Genomic DNA, 26,982 nt, shown 5'->3' on the forward strand with positions numbered 1-26,982 from the left:
TATACTTTGGATTAGAGTCCAAATCAATAAAGCCTTTCTGGTGGACCATTTGTCAGTGTCTAAGTAAATTTTAAACGGGCATTTCTTTTGAATCAGCAGTTTCCAAGATCACTCTCAACTGGAGAAAAATACTTGCACATATATGCAAAAAGGCAGGTATAAAGTGTTTACTACTACGTGGTTCTTAATTATGAAACAGGAAAAACTGAGTGTCCAGAACTGTTTTAGTAATAGGACATCCATACTAAGTGGTGTTATGCAGTCATGGAGAAGAACTAAGTATATTTATATATGAACTTACATGAAATGTAAGAGGGAAAAAATGTGTGTATAGATAGAAGAACGAGACTACTTATTGGATGACTGTGGATATAGTTTGTAAGTCTGGTAGAATACACATCAAATCGTGTGATGGCTAATGGGGCAAATGAGAAGTGATGAATGGTAAATGGGTGTGTCTTCCATTTCAGTACAGTAACATTTTAAATTTTTTTTGTATCTAAAAATAACCGTTAATACAATATGAATTTATAAGATGGTTGCACAGTAAAAAAATACCCACTGTGCAAGTTCTCCCTTAATACTAAATTTTTTTAATGTTGACTCATTTTTGAGAGACAGAATATGAGTGGGGGAGGGACAGAGAGAGAGAGGGAGACACAGAATTTGAAGCAGCCTCCAGGCTCCAAGCTGACAGCACAGAGCCCAACCCGGGGCTTGAACTCACAAACCATGAGATCATGACCTGACCTGATTAAGCCAAAGTCACATGCTTAATCAACTGAGCCACCCAGGCGCACCTCCCTTAATTCTAGAAGGGACTACAATCCAGTTATCAAATCTACACCCTTGGAGTTCCTTGTTTACTTTAAACACTGTATTTCTTGAAAGGGGGAGGGGGAGTAATTTCTTTCTGCCTGCTATTTTCCCAGGATATGTAAAGTCCTATTCCTTGTGATAATATCTGAAAATGAACATAATCCAAAGGTCCTCACTTTGCAATGTTTGCAGTAAGATTTCAGCATCTTAGCATTTAAGTGTTTTCAGATTACATCCATTTAAACATCTGTGATTCATTATCGTAAATATCACAGTTGTGTGGGGCCATATGCTTCAGCTTGTAGTATATATATATATATAAAGAAAAAGCACTAGCAATAAATTTTAGGAACCTTAGACTTGCCGTGGGTACATGCAAAAAGAACATTTTCAGACACTTGGGGCCTCCTATAATCACAGTAATATACGTGAGATCCCATATAAGAATCCTTCAATTGCGAAAGTTGCCAGTTTTGATGGAAAGCTATGATTTACATTTGGCTCATGCTCATCCCATGATAATTCAGGTAGGGTGGAAAGCAGAACAAAGGCCTTCAGATGCAGTGGCTTTTACTTCCTAAGGAAATGAACACAGGCTATTGTTGAGTGAAGAAATCACAAGAAAGCGGGACACCTTTAACAACTGATGAGACACTCTTGGCAGGCCTCCTCCTCCATTCCCACGAGGCTGAAGCTAGAGACGATGCCATATGGCATAAGGGATGCAATAAAAATCTCTTGGCAACTGGAGGATGAATAGACATGACCTACGGGGATGATCATTTTCTTGCTTACATCAGAAAACCATATATGAATACAAGAATTAATTGTGCTTCATGTATTGTAAGCCAGATCGTCTTATTTTAATTTCCTGATAAGGTTTTGTCAACTAGATAGAACCAATTTGTTATCGCAGCTGGCGAGTGTCTCACCCACTACAATTAGGGAAGAGCTGAATGAATTAATTGGTTGCAACCAAAGAGTTGGTTAATATTTCTGATTGCCAGCTCTTGCCAGGGTTAGCACAAAGCAGAGCCAGAAAGATGAAGATAAAGCTTTTAAGAGGCTTTTGCCCTGAAAGAACTCCCAGGTTACCAAAGGACAGGTCAGGAAGAAATTAGGAAGGTGTAGAAGCCGGTGTTCCACACTCTATGGAAGTTGACTGGCAAAGCTGCTGGTTATTATCAAGCCACCTACCTTGTCAATATCTTGAGTATATCCTTTAGGAAGGATTGTTGCCTCAGACGGCATACTTGGGCTCCCAAGCACAAGTACATCTTCTGGAAACGTTTCTAAACCCTCTGGAATGCAGGTGGCATAAGGCCATCTCTGTGCAGAAGCATTCTTGGTATCCACAGGGAATGAAGGATGGGTTGTTCAAAACGCCTCAGGATGTTTTATACAGAAGATACTCATTCACGCACTGTCTACAGATTATTTATGAGTTTTATGAAAATCAAACCCTACTGAAGACCATGGATCAGACTCTGCTGCTGTCCTCCCTCTATCATGTTCTGTTTGCTGTGATCTGGGAATTTGTGACGGCTTTGTGGTACAATAGCAGGGGTTGGTCTGCAGAAACTCCAAATCTCAGTAGTTCTCTGATAAAAGTTTCAGATAGATTGCTGATAGCAAATTCCACAGTCAGCTTTTCTCCCAGCCTTTAAAAGCTCTTGAATAGTTTTAGATGTTCTGGGACTGCATAATGATCTGGTGGAGCCCCATTCATGCATTTTCTTCACCCTTCTTCAGGGTTTAGGTGTTACCTAAAATTTGACCTACAGAGACTTCTGGTTTCTGCTCTATGAGTTTTCCCCTGATGGATCTAATCACTTACTTCAAGATTGCACTCAACTCTGCCTTTGACACCTCTTTCAACCCTAGACATACCATTTAACTTCTGTCAAGCCATATGTTCCTAGGCTGTAGAATTTCTAACACTTACCTTGGATTCTACCAATCCTGAAACACTCCACCCGCTGTGTCTCCTCCCAGAACCTTATTTCTAGAAGTTCTTTCTTGCCCTCAAGGCAAGGTAAACAAAAGCAAAAATAAACTATTGGGATTTCATCAAAATAAAAACTTCTGCACAGCAAAGGAAACAATGAACAAAACAAAAAAAGCAACCTATGGAATGGGAGAAGATACTTGCAGTTGACATATCCAATAAAGGGTTAGTATCCAAAATATATAAAGAATTTATAAAACTTAACACATGAAAAATGAGTGATACATTTAAAAATGGGCAGAAGACATGAATAGACATTTTCTCAAAGAAGATATAGATGGCCAACAGACACACAGAAAGATGCTCAACATCACTGACCATCAGGGAGATGCAAATCAAAACTACAATGAGATATAACCTCAGACCTGTCAGAATGGCTAAAATTAACAACACAAGAAACAGCAGGTGTTATAGAGGGTGTGGAGAAAAGGGACCCCTCTTGCACTTGGTGGGAAGACTAACTGGTGCAGCCACTCTGGATAATAGTATGGAGTTTCCTCAGAAAGTTACAAATAGAACTATTGTACCATACAGCAATTACACTACTATGTATTTACCTAAAGAATACAAAAATATTAATTAAGGGGTATAAATGCACCCCGATTGTTTATAGGAGCATTACCTATAATAGCAAAATTATGGAAACAGCCCAGGTTTTCATCATTCCATCAAGTGATGAAGGGGTAAAGAAGATGTGGTAGGTAGATGGATAGATATATAGACACATATGTGGTAGATAGATGGATATAAATATAGATATATAGATATAATGGAATATTACACAGCCATAAAAATGAAATCTTGCTATTTTCAATGAAGTGGATAGAGCTAGAGAGTGTTATTCTAAGTGAACTAAGTAAGTCAGATATACCAATACCATATGATTTCACTTTTGTATGGAACTTAAGAAACAAAACAAATGAGCAAAGGGGAAAAAGAGAGAGAAAGAGAGAGAGCCAAGCCAAGAAATAGAGTCTTAATTATAGACAACAAGCTGATGGTAACCAGAATGGAGATGGGTAGGGGGATGGGTTAAATAGGTGATGGGGATTAAGGAGTACACTTTAGGAGTACACTTGTTGTGATGAGCACTGGGCATATGGAATTGTTGAATCACTACATTGTGCACTTGAAACAAATACTACATTGTATGCTAATTAACTGGAATTTAAATAACAACTTTTTTAAAAAAGCTTAACAGTTACTTCTCCCAGAACCCACCTTCCTCTTCCCCATTTCAACATTTAGAGATCATTGTTCATTGAGCACTGCTTCAGGTTATAGATTATAAGATCTTTAGGAGATGGGACCATGTCTTCTCTATTATTGATAACACTTTATACATTTATTTTAATACTTATAAATCAGAAGCTGATTCAATACACGTTCTCTGAAGACTCATTTTGCAGGACTTTTGTTTGCTCATCTTGGACATTTTTATTTATTTCCAAATGTTGGACTACCACTGCTGCACTCCTACCTGCTTTCATCTCCACACCTCCCTTATCCTTTCCAAAACTTTCCATGGGAGTGTAGTAAAAGATCAATTGATCATTCCACCTAGAGTTCTAGGTAAGAGATTGGGTCAACACTAAAGGCCCTTTAGATCCATGATGCTGTCTTGCTAAAGTGATGATGGGCAAGGTTATAATTAAATCTTCAAACTCTCAACGTCCATTAAAAAATGTGCTTATGTGATTTGTATATTTTCACTATTTTGCTTTTGTATTAGTATATATATTTACCTGAAAACTATAGTTCATTGCTTCAAACGTTTCTCATGTGTTGCTGCATTCTTAAACATGATTTTATTATGGCTTAAGGCCAAAACATTGTTGAGAAGAACACATCCAACTTTATAATAAAATATAGGGAAAATAAACTGAAATTTGCTTTCTAAGCAATTTTTATATATATATATATTTTTTTTAATGTTTTATTAATTTCTAGGAGAGAGAGAGAGACAGCGTGAGCAGGGGAGGGTCACAGAGAGAGGGAGTCACAGACTGAAACAGGCTCCAGGCTCTGAGCTGGCAGTCAGCACAGAGCCCGACGCGGGGCTCGAACCCACGAACTGCGAGATCATGACCTAAGCGAAAGTCGGACGCTTAACCGACTAAGCCACCCAGGTGCCCCTAAGCAATTTTTAGAGAACACATCTCATTCATAAAGTGAGAAATACTTGTTGATAATCCCTCATCTTGGATGCTTTCTGATAATGATGTGCCTGCTCATTAGTTGACTTTCTCTTGCTGCTAGAAATAAATTATTTTATTTACCTATTGATTTGTTTGCTTGTAATTTCTACCCTGTGGTGCTTGTTTGGTCTTTTGATACAATGAAGAAATGGAACACATCCTTCAACAGGGCAATCCCCCAGATGGTTGTGTGGTCCAGTCTTCTAGACTCTGAATATTATGAAAGCAGATAATCTACCGTATTCATCTTTCTATTGGCATTTATCCCTTACTGCCTACTATCCTGCACATTGTAAGTGGAAAAAAAATGTTTTTAATGGGTTGCTAGATAATATGTTGAGATTTAGAATAATAGGATTTCCCAATTTTAAGAGACATCATCCAACATCAGAATCTCTTCCATACCATTCCTGCTGAATAGCCATTTAGGTTCTACTTGAAAGCATCTAGTAACAAGCAAATTATTTCATCCAGAAATACTAGCCCTTCCAAATGGAAATCTGAATTTCTTCAGGCTTTACTAGTGTTTGAACAATAATGAGCTCATGCAAATAACAATCTTTGCACAATACATTCTTGTAGCCCTCACCTGCACAGTTGTGAAACTTCAACTTACCCCCTCCCCTGGCCATCATTAAGATGATTTTGGAAAGACCTCACACAAACTCACAAATTATTCTCCCATGAACCTTCCCTCTGGCCTCTTTGTTGCTTAGTGTACCTGAAAATCTCTTGAAGGAAGTGTCTCTTCACCACTCTTTGTGAGAAGGCTGCTTCTCAAAGTCCATCTCTAGGATCTTCAAAGCCATGAACCTCCAAGATGCCAGGAGACACAAAACTGTTGCCTCCATTGTACCAGAGCAAAGTCAAGGTGTACTCCATTTAGAAATGAGGCAAAGCCACCATTAACCATCACAGTTTATAGGGAACCAGGCTAAAAGAGCTTGAGATTACCTAAATTGCCTATGGTTTGTGAATCTTTAAGCTTGTATATATAGCTTATTCTTTTCTTGAACTACAAACCCATGGGGATGGAGTAGGAACCAATTTTGAGTTCTGTCTTCCTTCTGTTTCTGCCTCTCTCTAAGTGACCGTATAGAAGCTTCCCTCCTCACAGGTCCCTTCCTCCCTTTGCGGATCTGCCCATGCAATTGACCGGTATTTGGGAAACCACAGGTCTTATTGCATCAGACACGATCAGGATCTGAGTCACGATTTAGGTTCAGCCAGGACACTCTGCCACATGTCTCCAGATGACTCCAACTGCAAGGCCAAAACTCTTGAATGTTGCCAGGGAGCAAGTCTCGCTTCTCATTAACTTATCTGGTACACAGAAATAGGGAGGGAGACACGTTTGCACATAATTACTAGATAACTCAGAAACTAAAGGCTATGTAAGAGACATGGGCTAGTCCTACGGAAATCACTGAGAGGGGATCTCTGTAAATCTGAGACTTGGTGATTCTCAAAGTTGCTGAGTCTGTGATTAATATTTCGCTGATCGGGTGCCTTTCAATCGACTAATTCAAATCTTCATATGAGTTTGGGCCATCATTCTCAGTTTTGTTTGGGGAGTTTCAAATTTGCTTAGCTGTCAGGTTGCAGTTCTGCTGTTTATTCATTCAATGAACAGGGTTGAGTGTATATTGTGTCAAGCGCTATGCCATATAAAGTAATTCCAATTTGAAATACAAATTCATAGTGATTATAAGTACCATGGGATAGACGATGTACAGTATTCTTTCAGAAAACAATCTGCCATGTTTTAAAGAATCTGTAACAAGAGGAAAATGTAACCCTGACAGAAAAGACTAGTTTGAGAGCTAGCAGCTCAGTTTTTAATGGTAGGCAGAAAATCCCCTGAAAGCAGATGTGGGCCCTGTCTTGTTCCAAGAGGAAACCCTTAAGGGTTTACATGGCAAAAATAGGTTTCTGTAGATCACCTGACAAGGTCATTCGTTATAATATCTTTGTCTAGATAGAACTGAAACTCTATTTTATCAAAGTTGGAATCAAAATGTAAGATAGTATTAAGACTGTGCATTCTGCACTCATCAAATCTACAAAGACTTTGCAGGTAAAATGTGTTCCTGAGCTAATGAGTCATGCCCACAACCTTACAGAAGTTGTGCAGATATCAGTGCTGATTCCAGGCCAACAATGGAGTACAGGGTACCGTTCAATGTGTTTAGGTATCAGGAGGGTAGAATAAGTGAAGACTGGGTGAGGTGCCTATTGTATCACCTGGAGATCTGGACCAATGTGGATAGGACCAAACATATGTTAATGAAAGTTTGATTGGCTAGAACATTTGAGAAATGAAGGGGTTCAGGGAAACCATAGGAAATGCTTTCTGTTTCTCTCAGTTGGGCAGATTCATAGAGCCTCTGGACTAAGCCTTATGAACTCTTTTAAAGGAAGTTGGTACCTCTGGATGTCAGTGGGATACTGAGGGATGTGAAAAGCAATTAGTCTTGCTCTGTATCCTGGGGAGAGTCCATCTGATGTTTCTGAATTAAATGCTACTTTAGTTATCAGAAAGGCACAGCTTTCCATGTCCTAGCAAGGACTAGCAAATGAACAAATATGTAGATCTTCTTACTATTGGAACAACTGGATTCTGTTTTACTAATGAGGCCAGGGGTACTGGGATATCTGGTATATCCTAAGGGAGAGTAAACAATTTACATTCTGGTAGACAGAGTCATTTCCTGGTCTCAGTGGTGTGCTGGAGCCAGCTAATATGTGTGCTCCTGAGAACTGGTTGTTAAGTTTCTAGAAAATGCAAGCCAAGTGAAGACACATTGGTAGCTGAAATCAGCCATATTTAGAATATTTACACCACAGACATTGGCAAATGCTATGAATTAGGACTTTTCCCCTAACCAACATAACTGCTGAAACAAAGCCACTCCCTTCTGTGTGTGACTAGAGATTGCTAAAAGCAGATTATCTGTAGATCCAAGCACATCTATCTGTGGGAGAGATTCAGCTTCTAGGAAGACTGATTGAAAGCCCATGGGCTACTGATCCACACACAAACTCAGCCAACTGGACAAGTAGTCTAACCACCAACTCTAAGAGTTACACATACCTCTCACATGCAGACCAATTTTCAAGTCTCTACAAATGTACATATGTATTTAAGACCATTTGCCCATCGAAGATGTGAGCGTATGGATCATAGACTGACCCCCAAACACTTATAAAAGTAGGACAAATTGCATATTTTAGTACATACCTATCTACATGAGCAGGACTGATCTATATTTTGCAGACAAATTTAAATCCATTTGCATTTTCATATTTCCTGGTATCATAATACAGCTTAATTTGCTTGATCACACATTTCAAGATGGTAAGAAATCTATGTCTTTTGGATTTTCATCCTCAAGAATCACATTCAAAAGAAAGAAATAAAAAAGTATAAAATCAAGGTCAGGAAGATTAAACCCCTTAATTCATGTGCCAAACTTCCCATTTCAATTGTGGTTTTGTCTCCCAGCTAAAGTTTGTCTTTTTGTGACATTTGCATTAAGCCCAGAGGACATTTTGAGTGGAAACATGCTGAAAGCATAATTGAAACTCTGAGTGGTGCCATTTGTCTCATTTGCATTTTTCCCCCAGGTGGGGAGTTTTCACTTCCCCCTTTCTTCTCCTGGGGTGTTCAAAGATTATCGCAAAGAATGATGTTGTGCACTTGATTCCAATAAATCCCTATGTACAGTATATTATATGTATATTTTTTTATTTCCAGAAGCTATTTTAAATGCCATAGTGATAAACTATGTTAGGAAGTCCTTTGTAGGTTTGTATTAGCACAGAAAGTTTATTTTTCCCCCTCAGATAGAGATTTTGAACATTTGTTCACAAATTTAATTGTTTATTAGAATGTTTTTCAATTATCGTCATGGTGTCATTCCAAGCTATTGAGGGGGATGGTCTCTATAGAAACACATTTTTTAAAAATTGGTAGATGGGGTGCCTGGGGCCTCAGTCAGTTAAGTGTTCTGACTTCAGCCCAGGTCATGATCTCATGGGGCCTGAGTTCAAGCCCTGTGTCAGGCTCTGTGCTGACAGCTCAGAGCCTAGAGCCTGCTTCAGATTCTGTGTCTCCCTCTCTCTCTGCCCCTCCTTCTCTCTCTCTCTCTCTCTCTCTCAAATAAAAAAATACAATTTAAAAAAAATAGACACAAACTATTCAGTTTCATCCTTAATATGTTCTTTGAAACCTGTGTCCCCAAACATGCACTGACTCGATCTCTATTAAAAAGTTTGAGGGGTGCCTGGGTGGTTCAGTCAGTTAATTGTGAGACTTGGTTTTCAGCTCAGGTCATGATCTCACAGTTTAATGGGTTCAAACCCCATATCAGGCTCTGTGCTGACAGCGCAGAGCCTGCTTGGGATATTCTCTTTCTCTCTCTCTCACTCACTCTCTCCACCCCTCTCCCATTCATGCTGTCTCTGTCTCTCTCAAAAATAAATAAATAAAACCTTAAAAAAATTTGAAGTTTGAGAATCACGGATATCGTGGTTGTGTCAGCAAAGTTAATAATATGAAACAACAATGCAAGGCTGAGGCTATCAGTTGCACCCTTTAATAGGGATTTTAAGGTAAAATTATAATGAGGGGGGAAGTAGAGTCTGTTTTTCTAGGAGGAAAAAGGAAAAAAAGAGTATGGTGAATTGTTTCTCTTTTTATTGAGTATTTTTCATATATTTCAGATCTGCCATTTACCTATGGCCAAAGTTGCTGTCTCTGGCAAAGTCTAGATCTATGCCTTTTCTAAGGTTTGCATCTCTCTCAAACCTGAATTATTTATGTTAAATATATTTTTTCAAATATCAGAAGGCCTGCTGGATTATATCAAATAATCATATGGAGTTCTATTGGATCCCTTGTAGATTATGAACCTGAGTAGGAGAGAGCCAGGCATGAATTTATCCAAATGAGGAATGTGCAGAGAGGCATGGAGCCCAGTTCAGCATTTCGGGAGGGCTCTAGTGGCTGCAAAGACAAATTTTTGTTTTCATTTGACTCTTTAGATTTCATTTAACATTTTTAGAGATAAAGAACATCTGGTACATCCAACATGTATTATAAATGTTATCTTCAAATAATTTGTGAGAATAAATAATATGAGACAAGTAAAAGAAAGATATTAACTGAATAATGGATCATCTATGAAAATGTGGCAGAACTGTAGGCTGGGAGCCTTGAAGGAAGGATTACATTCACCGTGGCAGACTAGCATAGACTAACTGCGTGGCCCTAACCTTATTCAACCTCCCCAAGTCTCAGTTCCTAGAGGGAAAGAAAAAATTACCTACCTTGCAGTGGTTATGTGAAGATTCATTGCAATCATGAGTGTGAATCTCTCAGTGCAATGTCATGCTTTTAGGAAAAATAATACCTTAGATTGGTAGGAAGTTATCTATACAGACAATCCATTTATCTGTTGAGTCTGCTGTGGGCAGGGCCTGTAATTTTACTCCTTTGATGTCATCTTTTCCTTCACAACCTCTCAAGGCTGGGATTTGCCAAGAAAAGTAGGAGGATTCAAAGATGGGCCAAGGCTGGATTGGAATCATCTGCCTCACACCCTTGGCCCCCAGCTGAGGCACCTATAGTAACCATCTCCATGGTAACCACGCTCGGCCCAGCAGGCCAGAGCATGGGTACCTGACTAGAAAGAGAAGGAAGGACCCAGGAGGCAGGTGGAAAGCCAGCTGGCGCAGGAAGCTGTGCAGGAAAAGGAAAACATCGCTTCCTTAAAGCCCGCAATTATAGAAGTAATGATGGTGATAATTCTTATTCATAGAACACCATGCTGTCATGTAGGTATATATGATCATGTTGAATGCTCACCAGAAGAATCACAGTACCTGTGAGGGAGGTGCTATTTGTCCCACTTTATAGACGAAGTCATTGAGGTGCAAAGAGGATAGATGGTCTGCCCAAGGTCACAGGGCTGCTACACATGAACCAGGATTGGAAAAGGGCTTAGATGCCTACCATTAAAATGGCCCTTTCTTAGGGCATGGGAATAGCAGTTCCTGGCATGCTAGGTCCCAAACCTCCTCTCTGCGCCAAGGATGGCTGGGAAATGTGGAAACCTGGCATCTCAACAAGCAATCCATTGTCTGAGGTCCTGCATTAGATTTGTCTGGGGGAGCTTGAAAGAGATACTAATGTCCAGACCCCAGACCAGCCCAGTTATATCAGAATCTTGGTTGGGAGTTGAGCAGGTATTTCTATTCTTTTTAGTGCTCTCCAGGTGATTCTCATAGCCTTGAAAAAGAACCACAGTCTAGAGCATCTTCTCCTGAATTGGTAAAGGTATCTATCTAAAACAAACAAGGACCCAATTTTGCAATCCTTAGCTATTTGATAGTGCAAGCTGGGAAGAAAACTAGACTACATTGGGTGTCTATGATGTGCCGGATCCTGAATATGGATTTGATCCTTCAGTACGTCCTTACCTGGCACTTCTGAGAAGCCTAGAGGGATGAATGAGTGGCGTCAGGACGTCAGGATGGGGCAACTTCCCATTTCCCTCTTATGCATCATTTCCCAGGAAATGGATGCACTGAGACCTTGAACTGTAGAGGCAGACAGATGGACTGAGGACAGGTTCCTGCTTTCTCTGAGTGTATGCACTTGAGCAAGTTAAGCAATCTCTCCAGGACTCAGTCTGTTTTTCTGTAAAATGGAAAGTGACGCTTACAGAGCATGTATTTTCATTGGGGCTATACTTCTGCCAAAGGAGTGGCATGGGGGATGGGCAAACATTGCACTTTGTGTGTGTTTGTGTAAAGCGCAGAGGCACATACCATAAGTAAACAGATATGCAGTATATCTGTGCCATTAAAATTTCATGACAGTGGTGGCAATTAGGCAAACATTTTAATCCTGGAGTGGGGTACATAGTGAAAAGCAGAAAGGAAAGTAGTGCTCTTGGTTAGAATTGCTAGGAGACTAAAAGAAGGGACTGAATACAAGGTCCTTGGCACAGAGCCTGGTGCTCAGATGCCACTCAATAAATGATAGATGTTGTTACTGTCATTTGTCAAAACATTCATTCAACATGTGCGCACTGATCCCAGCTTGGGACTATGCACAGCATCACTGGGATGATGAAGATAGATTAGAACCACCTCTGACTTCGCCAATGAGCCAAGTCAAAGCTAAGCATGGGAGGCCAAGTGCTTTCATAAAGGGAAGCACACAGGGTCTGGGGAACTAAGGGGGCCACATGGACATTCATTTCCTATCTGTCTCCAGTCCTGGGCTTAACCAAGACCAGAGGCAACTAGGGGCTTTCTTTCTCAATGCCTGCCCTCGCCTAGAATGGCAATAATGAAAGAAGTTCCACCAGTCGGCCACCACTAGAGAATCACTTTGCCTGGAAAGCAATCGAATTACATGTAATCATTATTGATGGCTTCCTGTATGGAAAAGCATTCTGTTCATTGGTGGAAATAGAGGGATGAATAAAAAAATAAGATTCATCTTCTGCTCTTGGTTTTGATGAGGAAAACAGATATATAAAGTAAACATATTGATGTAACATAATATAAAAGACCTCATGTGCAGGAAAGTCTGGGAACACAAAGAGGGTATTTGGACAACTGCCCGAGCTGACTCTTAAAGAATGAGTAAGAGTTAACAGGTTAAAGAAGGTAGGAAGTAACTTCTGCACATAGGGAGCAATATGAGCAAAGGGGTGGGAGAATGCAGGTGCAGGCTGGCACAGGTGTGGGTAATGAGTGAGGCACAGAGTGAAGGCAGAGGCCAGCGGGGAGGCCAATGGGCAGCTTAGCCATGGAGGACCTTGAGTCCTAGCATCATTTGCAATGGGGAGCTGTAGTTGTATGAGACTCAGGCAGAGACAAGTTGGTTCTATAGTTGTGATAGGAGGGCCCAAAGCTTTCTTGGAGGAATAAGACTTTATGTGGCCTTCCAGACCCCACATTTCCAGCTTATCTCCACTCTTTCTTCCCTGCTGTCTCCCTTGCTCTCTCTGCCCATCCCACTGGTTTATTTACAATTCCCTGAATGCCACTGGACCTTTGCATATGTTGTGGTTCTTCCTGCCTGGAATTGGTCCCCTATTACTTATAAGGTATTGAGTTAATGTCTGTTTCTCTGTTTGCACCTCAACTCAGGGACTGTGTCCATCTTTGCCCAATTACTCGGCTACCAAGATGGTCAAAAGAAGTGAACAAATGTCTGAGAACTATAGACTCACAGAAATCTACCTGTGTGCCTGTACAAAGATGTCCCTAAAGCTGGCTTGGCAGCCAGAAAAGGTGCTGGGGCCCTGATGCAGAGGATCCTCAATGGCACACTGTGCAGCGTGCTTTAGGGCTGGGCAGGAACACAGAAGCAGGACTGAATGGGGTGCTCGCATCCTTATATTCATACGATGGGTTTTTTGATTACATAATATCTACAGCCCCTATAGGGCTGGAACTCACATCTCCTGAGATCAAGAGTCCCATGTCCCACATATTCTTCCACCTGAGCCAGTCAGGTGCCTCCGGTTCTGATGGGATTTTAGGAGGGCTGTATTTTAAAGTTTATCTGTTGGGGTGCCTGGGTGGCTCCATTGGTTAAGCATCTGCCTTCCGCTCAGGTCATGATCTCATGGTTTCTGAGTCTGAGCCCCCGTTGGGCTCTCCGCTGTGTGCTCAGAGCCTGCTTCAGATCCTCGGATCCTCCGACCACTTATGCTCTCGCTCTAGCTCTCTCTTTTTCTCTCAAAAATGAATAAATAAGTAAATAAAGTTTATTTACTTATTTCTCTGTCAGTGCAGGACCTAACATGGGTTTCCAGCTCAGGAACTGTGAGATCATGACCGGAGCCAAAATCAAGAGTCAGTTGCTTAACCAACTGAGCCACCCAGGCGCCCCAGGAGGGCTGTATTTTCTATGAGGCTTTGTCTTTATTGAAACATATAGTTGTGAAAGGAAAATGGACCAGGGCTCAAACCTTGGTTTTGTCATTTACAAACTATGTGTGGGGCACCTCCTTTGCCCTCTCCAAACATCAGTTACCTCATCTATAAACTGGGGTCAAAAAAGCACCTCATTCATTGTGCAGATTAAATAAGATAATGTACGTAAAATGATTAACACTAAGCCTTGCGTGTGGAAAGTGTTCAGTTCACATTAGCCGTTATCATTATCAACTGATATGGTTATTATCACCATAAGAATTATCTCCCAGGATAGAATGATCAGATTAGTTCATCAAATATTTATATGGCTTTAACAGTGTGCTCAAACCAAGGTAGATATTGTCACCAAAGACACACAAGAAAGTTCCTAGCATTTGCTGAGAGCCCCAAACTGGAAATAGCCCTGATACCCATCAAGCAGAATAGGGATGCCTGGATGGCTCAGTTGGTTAAGCATCTGACTCTTGATTTTGGCTCAGGTCATGATCTCACAATTCATGGGACTGAGCCCCACGTTGGGCTCTGCGCTGATGGCATGGAGCCTGCTTTGGGTTCTCTCTCTCCCTCTACCTCCTTCTCTCCCTGCCCCAAAATAAGCAAATACACATTTTAAAAAAAAGAGTATATAAATTCATTATAGCCACATACTGGAATACTACACAGTGGTTCAGATTAACTGCTTTGACTTGCAGCCACATGGATGAATCTCACAGCCATAATACTGAGTGGAAGAATCCAAATACAAAAGAGCACACACTGGATGATCCTATTTGCATAAGTACAAATGCAGGTGGAATAGATCTATGGCATCAGAAGTCAGCATAGGGCGGCCTCCACGGAGGAGGGTGGGGATTGTACTCAGGAGGGAGGGGAAGGGCTAGTATTTTGTGTCTGGGCCTTGGCACCCAGGACATGGGCACACCCATGTTATGGAAATACATCAAGTTGTACTTTCTAATTTAGGTGCTTTTCTATATCAATGTTATGTTTCAGTTAAAGGTTTACTAAACAAACCTATTCAGCAGAGAGCTAAGAAAACAAAAGTGGGGTGAGGAAAGAAACAAGTAGTACAATTGTGTGCTTGCCCATAAAAACAGCTGCTTTTCCTATTCCTACCCACACATGACTAAGCCATTCAACTATAGGAATTCCATTCACATCTATCGCACCACTGCATTAATCTGGGCCAGGCATCATTGGTACACCACCAGACTAACTGGTTTTCTTGACCTCCCTTCTTTCCTCCAAACCACTCTGTAGAACCCAGAGCCTCTACTATCTTAAAAGGTCCGATTCATCTCTGCGTCCTCAGTCCTTAGCATCTGCCTGGAACAAGAAAGGTGATCCAGGATGGATCTAGAATGAAGTCCTCCAGCACAATCGAAGCCAGAGGGCTACAAGGACATGCCATGGGACAAGGGGGAGCATTTGTAGACCTGGGTGGGGAGCACTAATCCACATTTAATGGTCAGATGTATCTCCGGAACCAAGCTGTCCAACCTACTCATACCCTTTCTGTTTTTGTTCATCTGTTTTTTGTTTTGTTTTGTTTCCCCAGTGACCTTCAGTGACTGCAAGGGAAATAACAAGCTACACTATGAGGTGTCAAGCCCATACTTCAAGGTGAACAATGACGGCAGCTTAGTTGCCCTGAAAAACATAACTGCAGTGGGCAAGACTCTGTTTGTCCACGCCCGGACTCCTCATGCAGAAGACATGGCAGAACTCGTGATTGTTGGAGGGAAAGACATCCAGGGCTCCTTGCAGGTAACATAGCTGTTTGGGACAAACTGGGTCCACAGAGGAACATTGGGTCTGTATGTCTTATGTGGAAGATAGTTCTTTGGTTTATTACTGACCAAGGCATTTTTGTTGTTGCAAATGACAAAAACCCAACTCAAAAAACTATGGAGGGGGTATGTGAGAATTTACTGGCTAATGTGACAGATATTTTGGGGATAACACTGCCTTCAGGCAAGGCTATGTACCCGTGCCCAAATAAGACATCAGCTTTGATCCTTACCCATTTCATGGTTCTATCTTCCTTCTGCTGGCTTTGCTGTTAGAGAGTCGCATCCCTCTCTGTCTTCCCTGTGTGTGAAGTCCCCTGAGAGAGCACCTATTCCCAATAATGCCAGCAAATGCTTGAAATCGAATCTCACTGGCTCTCATTAGATCACAAATCCACCCCTGAACCAATCACTGGGTCCATTGGGTAGTGATGCTCTAGTCTGCTAAGTGTGAGTCACACATCTTATCTTCAAGCCAGGTGGAGTCAGCCCCATCTCCCTATGGGCAGAGAGTGAAAGATGGGTAGTTACTCAAAGTAAATTAGCATGCTGTTATGTGAGGATGGGAAATGGTGGTTGAGCAAGCAAGATCGCAGTGCCCCACTGGGCTTGTATAGCAAGGCGACTATTACATATGGCAGTGCCCCTTTGCCATGCCCTGGTGCCCATTCCAGATGCACATCTATGCTGATCCATACACCTATCTTTACACACTTTAAGAGTGCTGCAAACTGGGGGCACCTGGGTGGTTCAGTCAGTTAAGCATCCGACTCTTGATTTTAGTTCAGGTCGTGATCGCACGATTTGTGGGATGCAGCCCCACATAGGGCTCTGTGGTGATAGCATGGAAGCACGGAGCCTGCTTGGGATTCTCTCTCTCTCTCTCTCTCTCTCTCTCTCTCTCTCTCTCTTTCTCTCCCTCTCCCTCTCCCTCTTTGCTCCCCCCCACCATCTCTCAAAATAAATAAATAAACATTAAACAAAAAAAGAGTGCTACAAACTGCCCTTTAAGCTTCCTGAGACTTTTCACTACTACAGTGGGCTCACCTTCATCGAGAGCTTAAAGACTCTATGGTTTCTTGATAGAAAGACAAACACACAGCAAAATAATAACAGTAATAATGCTGTGTCCGCAGCTTGGTGTGGACAGAGTTTTCTCCTGCTTGATGGTCTGGTCTTACCCAGTTTTTCAAAGTCTTGATTCTCTCTGCCTTTCCCCATCTGCCACACTCCCCATAACCTTGCTTTATCTGCTAATTCTCCTCAGGGGTGGAGGGTGGGGAGTGGAGTGAACCTTGGTCCTATAGCTGGAGAGCAGAGACAGGGCAACTGGCAATGAGAGTGTTGCCTCCCCGCCACTGCTGTCTGTGTGATCTTGAAAGAATCATAAAACTTCTTTATCTGCCGACTGGAGGGGTGAAAGAGTCTGGGATGGCAAATAAGTGGCATGTGCACTGGCCCATTCTGTCACCATACTCCTGGCAGGTATTGCTCATTATCCCTGGCTTGACCTGACTGTCTTTCCCAATGCAGTGCTTCTGGAAGCTACTATCCATTGATCTTTTAGAGATGTTTCTAGGGATGGAGTATATTTGCCATCCCTGGACCAGACAAACACCGTAATTGCCCTTCATATCTGCGAGTCTGTGAGTTAAGGGTAGATAGCAAGCTAAAAATGAATCCACAGTGTGCCACTGATATTTTCAAAGAAAATAGGATATTGATGAATACATCCAGTGTGGGAACCCACTGGCACCACAAAAGCCAGCTTTTCTCTCACTTAGCCATGGTCATTTTCACAGCATCTCACTAACTCATGATATAAATGACTTGGCAAATATCTAAAGTGGCAAAATTGCTGGGCTCTACAGCACAATGTGCTTCTTAGGAACAAGTAAATGGCACAGGGATTCACAGAAGGGGGTTTGCATGTGGGAAGGGATGTATTTAGATGGATATTGTTCATCATGATTAGTGGCTCATCTCTACATCCAGAAAAGACAGTGTCATACTATTTAGCTTTAAGAAGAGCAGCAAGAATTCTAGCCACTTCTCAGGACAGATTCCACCTTGACAGGCTGGGAAGGTTCAATATGAAGAGACTCAGCCTTGAAGAACTGGCCTCTTGAGTCCCAGAGGGACACTCTCCTGGAGGCCACGCCCCTTCAGAGCCATTTCTCATTTGCCACTGTCTGCGCACATTGTCACCAAAACCTGCCTGTGATTACCTGCTTCTTATAAAGCACAGTGGAGGCTGCCATGCCGTTTGGTTTGCCAGACTCCAGCAGCACGGGCATGCATCTCCTGCCTTCAGTAATTTTATGAAGTTTGAAAATAGGCCTTGTGAAACTGCCCAGATGCGTCTGTAATATAAAGTCCAAAACAATTAAAAAAGAAAAAGGATGGGAAAACAAAATGGCTAGCCAAAGCATTCTTCCAAGGAGAACAAAGTCCTTAAGAGAGATTTCTTTGGTATTTTTGAGGCCCTACTATGTGTAGCCAAGCAGCCCCAGCTGTTAGACAGGGGAAGCAATGGGACCTAAGTCAGCTTAGCTCATGGGTGGGCAGGGAAAATCAAAGAGTATGTTGCAAAAGGACTAAACAGGGTAACAGTGCTGAGTGAAATAAGTCAGTCAGAGAAAGACAAATACCATGTTTTCACTCATAGATGGATCTTGAGAAACTTAACAGAAAACCATGGGGGAGGGGAAGGGGAGAAAAAGCTACAAACAGGGAGGGAGGCAAACCATAAGAGACTCTTAAATACGAGAACAAACTGAGTGTTGATGGGGGTGGGGGAGAGGGGAAAGTGGGCGATGGGCTTTGAGGAGGGCACTTGTTGGGATGAGCCCTGGTGTTGTATGGAAACCAATTTGACAATAAATTATATTAAGGAAGGGAGGAAGGAAGGCAGGAAGGAAGGAAAGAAGGAAGGCAGGCAGGCAGGAAGCAGAGAGGATAGAGGAAGTTGGAAGACAGCCAGCATGTACAGGGCCCTCACTGTGTGCAGCTGCTTCTTTTGTGAACCACAAATGCTGATTCGTTAAATCTTCCCACCACCTATGGGGCATGTGCTCCTGTCCTCATTTTACAGATGAGGGAAACTGAGACACAGAGAGTGTTTGTGTCTTAGGTGTGTGCATCTCAGTGTGCTTTTAGTGTCCATTGTTTTTAACCCTCACAACCTCCCTGTGGGGCTGATGACTTTACCCCTTCCTATGGATGTGAGAAGTTGGCCAAGATCTCCTCGCTTGAAGCTGGCAGAAATGAGATTGAGATCTGGCCTCTCCATCCAAATATCCATTCTCTTTCCTGCCCATTCTTCAACAGATGAGGACATGAGTCAGACCAATACAGTAGCAACAGAAGAAACCAACAAATGGAAGGTGTGGTTTGACAGAAAAATAGCCAGGATTTGGGATTTGGGTGACTCCAATCTCTGGAGGCCAGGAGGATGGAGATGAATTCAGCCAGTCAGAAAAGGGGTGGTTGGGAAAGGAGTTTGCTCAGTCAGCCTTGGGTGTGTTGAGCTAGTGGCTCCTAGGAACATCGTGACAGGGATGTCCAGGAGACAGCAGGGAAGATGGAACCAGATCTCAGGGTAAACATTTTGAGCGAGAATAGTATAGTGGTAGGGCTTCAGCTTTGGTGTTGAACTTAAGTGAGTTCAAATTCTGTACCACCAGCTATAACTGTGTGACCCTGGGCATGCCACGCAACTCCCTAACCCTCAATATCCTTATTTTGAGACAGGGGTAAGAATAGAGCCTGCATCACAGAATCAGTCTGCTGGGCACAGCACAGAGCACTGGGAAACCCATCCCAACAATGTCATCATATTGGAACCTCTAGAGAAAGGATTGGCGCTGGGGGGTAAATGACCTCACTGAGGCCAGGAGACAGAAGGCTGAGATTAAGGACAGGAGGAGAAAGTGAAACCAAAGAAAGAGAAGGTGTGCTCAGAGAGGGCACTGTGTCCAAAACAGACTCCGTATCCAAGTGGCTAATTCCACAGCATTATGTTTTGGAAGGCAGGACTCTAAGATGAACGTAAGCCCAGTGAGGCCCAGCTCAGCTGCAGTACTTGAGCTCAGATATTTAATAACCCCACGCGCCTCTCATATTTTTACCTGCTATCTGTGATCCCGTTTCACCCAGAGAGCATATAGCCTGACCATATGAAATCCAGTTGTTAATAGCTTAATCATCAACTCCCAAGCTGTCTCTGCAATTTCAATGGGCTGCCCAGAAGCTCCTACCTGTCTGGGCTTGTACCTGTAAGATCAGCTTAGACCTGAGAGCTCAGAAGAGCAGCTTCGTCCCTCATGTTTTAACAGGGGTGGCTGGATTGTTACGGAAGGGCGGAGGCTAACCATGCCTGTGAGAGGGGTTTCTAGCCTGGGGAAGGTAACGATAAACTCCACTCACAAAAGTATGTCTGGCAGATCGTGGCTTGCCCCACACCACATCTGCTGTCCCTCACTGTCCTTCGCTGCCTGACAGCGGAGAATGGGAAGACAGCAGAAGGCTTGGCTTGATTTTCTTATTTTTACCTTGGCTGCAAGGGCTTAAAAGGTTATATGGGAAAGCCCTGTGTCATTCCTTAAGCATCTTAGGTAGACATGACTTTACCTACTGTGGCAATGGGACTCATCAATCTCATTTTCACAGCTGGCATTTTAAAAAAAAAGCCATTTTTTAAATTTTTTTCTTTGTGACTTAAGAAATTGTAGCTTCAGTGACTATGGATGATAGCAAGGAATACTGACATCAGTTACAGAACTGGATGAAGTAAGGGAGCTTATAGAAATTTATTCTGAATTCCAGTTTGAAAACTGAAGAGACTGTGTCTAGTAGCTTCATCTGAACTGTGGGCATTTACACTCTAAGCAGCAATAGAATTTAGGTGCCTGTGACCTGGATGGCTGGGTGCTCATGAAGAAAGCAGATGCACGAGCTAGAGGGAAAGTTGTGGGGGCCAGTGGGCCACGGGCTTGGATCTACTGTCCTGCTCTCACGCTGGGGCCATGTCTTAAGTGCAGATCTGATCACTTTACTCCTTGCTTAATGGGACCTTGCTTGGTCATCAGCCCACCTGGCCCCTAGGATAATAGTCTGTAGTCTTCGTAGATGTCTGCAAAGGCCCTTCACGGTCTAACCTGTCTGGTCTCTGTATCCTTCCCTCAGCTCTGGTTCCTTTCATCTTTAAGTAGCTTGACCTTCTGGAATGCTTAACTTCCCAGACCTTTCCCTGCCCCCCTGTTCCAAAGGAGTGTCTTCATTGCTGGCAATGGTTTTGCTCCTTCATAATCTTCTTCTTAGTTTGTACATTATGCATTTATTTCCTTGTTCAAGTGTTTAAAGTCTGGTTCCTTGTTAAGACTGTAAGCTCCTTGAAGGCAGGAATGTAGTCTCTTTCCTTCCTATTTCCTTCCTCCTTCCTTCCTTCTCTTCTGATGTGCCCACAGCTCTATCCCCAGCACCCAACACAATCCCTGACATATAGTTGGTGTTCAATAAATATCTTTTGAATAAATGCATGAGTAGAACACATGATCCCTTTCACATGACTCCCTGCTCTGAACTCTGGGCTCCTTGCTCTAATACCAAACCACTCTGGTTTCTTGAATTGGCCAAGCTCTCCCTCCCATTCATGCTGGCTGCTCCTTGGTCTGGATTATGCCTCCCTTACTATGGCCCCAGTTACCCCATGGCCAGCGCCAATTCACATGGCTAGCTCCTTTGATACTACTGAAACTGCCAAGATTTCCCTTCTTTAGGGACACTTCTCTGACTACCCCCTGGATCAGTAAGTGTTTTTCCTCCCTGCTCCTTATAGAACCCTGCCTGGATACCACCCCCTCCCCCCTATCAGAGCACTAAATTTTGACTGTCTGGCTTATTCCTGTGGTTCCCATCTCTGTTCTGAACTCCTGAACTCAGGGATCTGGCTTCCACAATGCCATGGTGTGGTTCCCACTGCTGCACTCCCTACCTCTGCTCCAGTTCGTTCAGCTGTAAGATGGGATGGGTTCCTAACAGCATCCACCTCATAGAGATGTCATGAGGATTAAGTGAACAAATATATACAAAGCATTTAGAACAGCGCCCAGTGCAAAGTAAGGGCCATGAAAATGCCAGCTCTTCTTCATCACTCTGTATCATCAACGTTAGACTGTAATAAATGCTCAGGGAATGAGCCTGGCAAATCACAACACAGCCCTCACTCCCTTCCCATTATGACCAAATTCTATTTTGTCTACAACCTGTAGGGAATTTAGGATTCCATGTGAACTTAAACAATCACCATTCTCAATCCTCACGTGTCCACTGAAGCACTGATCTTCCAGCAGAGGGTTCTTGATTTCTGTGAGCCCACTTAATAAACACCAAAAGTCTTGACAGTATTTAAAAGTTAACTATGAATAGGGGAGCTGAGCTGGCTCGGTCAGTAAAGCATACAACTCTTGATCTCAGGATTGCAAGTTCAAGTCCCATGCTGGGTATAGAAATCACATTTAAAAAAACTTTTTTTTAAAAAAAGGTATTGATGAACAATTTACACTTCTTTACTATACATCAGTACAAGGTGTTCTCAGTAAAGGGAAATGTCTCTGAATCAAGTTGCTTAATTAAATGCAAAAAAATGATTTCCCCCCTTTTTTGTCATTTAAAAAATCCCTCCCCAAAATAAAATGAATAGAGAAATGGAAAAAGCTAAATTTAAGGCTAGTTAATCTTGATGGATCATCACCATTGTAAACACTTATTTTAAAAGACATAAGTTCAGGGGCGCCTGGGTGGCTTAGTCGGTTAAATGTCCGACTTTCGCTTAGGTCATGATCTCGCGGTTCGTGGGTTCGAGCCCCGCATCGGTCTCTGTGCTGACTGCCAGCTCAGAGCCTGGAGCCTATTTCAGTCTGTGACTCCCTCTCTCTCTGACCCTCCCCTGCTCACGCTGTCTCTCTCTCTCTCTCTCCTAGAAATAAATAAAAAATATTTTAAAAAAAATAAAATAAAAGACATAAGTTCAGCTCCTAACCCAGTTTTGAGAGTCAGGATGGAAATAGTTCCAAAAAAGTAAAATAAAAGGAGCAATCAGAGGAAGGGTAACTTGAGAGAAACAGTTGGGTTTTTTTTAAGTTTAAAATAAAAATATAAAATTAAAATTAAAAAATCAACTGCTCAGAAGCTGATACTAATATTGCTGCTAATTCTTGACCCTGGTGGGGATTACAATGCAAACCCACTGCCTGCAAATATCAGGCTTCCATGTGTTAAGTGCCTCTGGGAAACTGTGGTCTGGGGGCTCCCAAGCAGAGGTTGGATACCTGCTGTCACTGCATGTGCATGTGCTCTGTGAGCTATGGGTGATATTAAGGGGGAACTGAAGTGACCCAAAATAAAGTTGTTGTTTTTTTATGTTTATTTTTGAGAGAAAGAGAGAGCGTGAGCAGAGGAGGGGCAGAGAGAGAGGGACAGAGGATCTGAAGCAGGCTCTGTGCTGATAGCAGAGAGCCCAAGGTGGGGCTTGAACTCACAAACCATGAAATCATGACCTGAGCTGAAGTCAGACACTTATCTGGCCACCCAGATGCCCCTCAATTTTTTTTTAATATCATGCCCTGGGCTAACAGAGGGTCTCAATCACAAACTGTCTACCTACTCTTCAGTGAAGTACAGAATGAATTGCTTATCACTTCTGTACATTTCTTCCCCATCTTTCCTGATCTCACACGTTCTGGACAAAAATATTTTTGCACATGTGTTACTGAGATAAACTCCAGTTTTTATCAACTCTGAGCCAAACATTTGAATCTTGTTTCTTTGGGCCATTATATTATGTAGCCTCCAAGGCTCTTGTCATGTGGCACAGAGGGAGCTTGTCTTCATTTGTTTAAAGCATCCCTGAGAATGAGAGCCAACAACTTATGGTAATTGCCTCGTTTCAAGATCTTATCACATTGACTGGGAGTGGCTTGGAGTCTGCCAAGCTGGTCAATGACATCGATCTCATGTGCATGAAATATGTTTTACAACCATCGCAGTGGAGAACCAATCTGTGCATTTACAGTGGCCATAAAGAAATGGGAAGTTAAAGCCATGGATACGCTCCGATTTAACACATGTGATAACTTCAAAACTCTGCAAAGTATCACCACGTGACAAAAGGCTCCCCAGTAACTATTAGGAGAATTTGTGTCCATTTACCTGCCTCCCAAATTAGGGAAACTATATAGCTAGAAAATTATGGTATAGATCCAAGAATTGGGTCTAGAATAAGGTATTAGGCTGTTACATTGTGACACATGCCTAAATTGTTCTGTTTATGCTTCTTTGCTCCAGGATACTATTCAAATTCAGATAAAAAGACATCCTTTGATTCATTAATTCAAGTATATAACAGATTGCTTTGTGGATCAGAACTAAGAAAACTGTATACTGAAGATTAATTTTAATTGAAATGCTTGGGGAAAAATAACCTATCCCACAGAAAGTCTACATCACTAAAAGCAGTTTCCTTTTCGTTTGCAAAAACAAGGATTTCATGTTGTGCATCAGTATGTTCGAACAGAAAAATAATGCGAACCACCTATGTAATATTAAGTTTCCTTACAGTAACACAATCATTTACACACATTCATTGTATACATATAGGGTTACATTTCATAAATATAGATTTTCTCTCTCTGGATGAGTGAATTCATATATATATGTATATATGTATGTGTATATATACACACACGTATATATGTATGTGTGTATATATATATGAATTCAGTCATTCATACATATATATGTGTATATATATGCTTAATATAAAACCTTTGTAATTCAGTGTATGCTTTATACTGATAGCACCTCTTATCATAGATTAGCTAGATTTTGAGGTGCTTAATAGCCACAGGTGGCAACTGGCTTCTGATGGAATAGGTCTGTCCTGGAGTTATCCCGAAATGTTAATGTATTTTGAAAGAGGGAGGGAAAGGGGCATTTGCCCACACTGAGGGCATTGCCTTAGACGTTCTCTTGCATACGTCTGTTGCTCTGATCCTCATGGCCAACATGGGCCTGTGGTAATCTGGTTCCTGCCTTGCAGATGTGGAAGGAGCCCAGGTGCAAAGAGGTTGAGTAATTTAGCTAATGTTATCATTTGCACCAAGTGGCAGACCTGGGAGCTGGGCCTGGCTGGGCCTTCTGATTTTCTGCAGTCGCTGCTATTTTGGTAATACTGACATTTACAATGAAATGGTGCTTTTCTATTCTCCTATAAAGACTATGAAATGACACAGAAAAATTAAAAAGCAGCTAGAAAATTTTTAAAAGGTGAATGCAGAGCTGAGCCAAACTCCTGAAGAAATTTTAGGTAGGTGGACAAGTCCTGCATTGTCATGACACAAAGTTTTTAAAAACTTTCCTCATGAATAGAATCTCTGGAGAAAGAAGTTTATGGAAACAGCACAAGGTTTCCCAAATGTAAATGTCTCATCAGCCACAAGTTCCTGTTATTTCAGACGTTATGTTGCTCATCTTTGTAGTCCTGGAGTCGAGGGAAGTTGCCTTCAGTTTATATTTTTTAATTATTTAAACTTTTATTTTTGTATGCATTCTATAGATTTGGACCTCAGAACAGTGGCTTGAAGCAGATGGTGTTGCTCGTATTTTATGAGTCAGGAACTGGAGATGCCCAGAAGCAGGAGGGTAGGGCTCAGGGAAAAGAGCTGGCTGAGTGCCATCCTCAGTATTCAAATCTACAGTGATTCCCTGGGTCTAGTGTTTTCTCCACAGCCTGTTTTGCAACAACTGCTCAGGCCTTTTCAAGTAAAAGCAATATAGCTTCATCAGAGATAAATTTTCACCTAGTATCTTGGAATGGAATAAGATAATATGATAGACTGCACATTTTTCTAGGCTTTGTGATATGCTTCTAACCTCCAATCTTTTATTATTACCATACATCAAATATGAATGTATTCTATGTGTAAATGTTGGGGTGATTGCCTCTTTTTAACCCCCCCTTTATGTAGAGGGTGGAGATACTTGGTCACCAAGGCGTCGTCAGTTAGCATGGCTGCTCTTATCAAGGAGGAAGTGACATAAGAAAGTCCAAAGTACTTAGAAAATTTTTTAAAAATGAAAAACAGAATGAGGATCCTGAGGAAATTTTAGGTAGATGGACAAGCCATGTGTTATCATAATACTTTTTTTGTAAACTTTCTTCAGAAATAGAACTTTTGGAAACAGAACCTAATGGAAACAGCACAAAATTCCCAAGTGTAAATGCCTCCTAGGCCACTCTCTGAGTCTGGTTCTCATTTCTGATTGAAACAAACAAAAAACTCCAGTGACAAGGGATCATAGCCTTTGGTACAGACCATAGCTTGTCTCCATTTAGTTCTCTGATTGCAATACTAAAAAATTAGGTAGCAAAGGAACAGAGAGAGGATGAACTATTCATCAGTCCTTCTCCACACAGACATGGGTCAGTCAGATGACAGGGTCTTCATCCACACATTTAAGGCAGAAGCCTAAGCATTTGGGAAAAAAAGATAACAAAGAAGATTCTTATGGCCTCACCAAACCTCTTCTCATCCACCCACAATGAATAGACACCTCTGGGCTGTTGGACTCTGTGGCCAGGCTTGGTTTGGGATAAATGCCTGGATGGCAGCTCCTTTTGGGCCATGCCGTTGATGCTATTTGACCCTCAACTCAGCTGTTTGTTCAAGCAAAGCCAACACTGGTCTCAAAGGGTCACATAGACAAGCAAGCAGCATTCTCCACCTGTGCCCATAGTTTAATCTCATTGGTTTGTCTTTCTTCTGGCTCCTATTAACAGAAATAGAAACCCCAGGTCTACACCCACTAGGGGTGCTCCATTAAAATAATAATGATGACAGCAACAATAACAACAGTACCTACGTCCTACTAAGGTCCATAGCAGGCCTGATATTTTTATTTGCCGAATCTATCTTTCTTAATAAGGCAAGAGGTAGCAACAGTCATAAAGCAAATAATATGTGTATGTAACCACCAAAGTATATTTTTTCTTTTTTTACAAAAAAAATGAATTTTTGTTGACACCTGCTCTTCTTCCTCTATCATGCTAAAAAGATCGATTGTAAAAAAAAAAAAAAAAAAGAACTTTAAGTAANAGAATTTGGCTTATCAGTGCATTCACACACAGGGAGAGAAAACTCAA

General features: G+C 41.8%; 1 protein-coding gene and 1 long non-coding RNA gene across 2 annotated transcripts in view; one reads left to right on the top strand and one right to left on the bottom strand.

The window, feature by feature from the left end:
* The window catches only part of CDH13 (cadherin 13), a 1,024,187-nt gene that overhangs the window by 361,798 nt on the left and 635,407 nt on the right, over positions 1-26,982 (top strand). Inside the window, exon 3 of the mRNA XM_077754065.1 lies at positions 15,548-15,756. Coding sequence (XP_077610191.1) covers positions 15,548-15,756 — 209 coding nt within the window. The remainder of the gene's footprint in view (positions 1-15,547; positions 15,757-26,982) is intronic.
* Positions 5,605-10,590, bottom strand: LOC144223476 (uncharacterized). The gene is made up of 3 exons (XR_013332703.1): positions 10,357-10,590; positions 8,267-8,414; positions 5,605-6,348 (listed from the first exon to the last, which is right to left on the bottom strand). It is a non-coding gene; the product is annotated as an uncharacterized LOC144223476 (long non-coding RNA).

The sequence above is a fragment of the Crocuta crocuta genome, unplaced genomic scaffold, assembly GCF_008692635.1.
Source record: "Crocuta crocuta isolate KB4526 unplaced genomic scaffold, BGI_CrCroc_1.0 scaffold61, whole genome shotgun sequence".
Taxonomy (NCBI): Eukaryota; Metazoa; Chordata; class Mammalia; order Carnivora; family Hyaenidae; genus Crocuta; species Crocuta crocuta.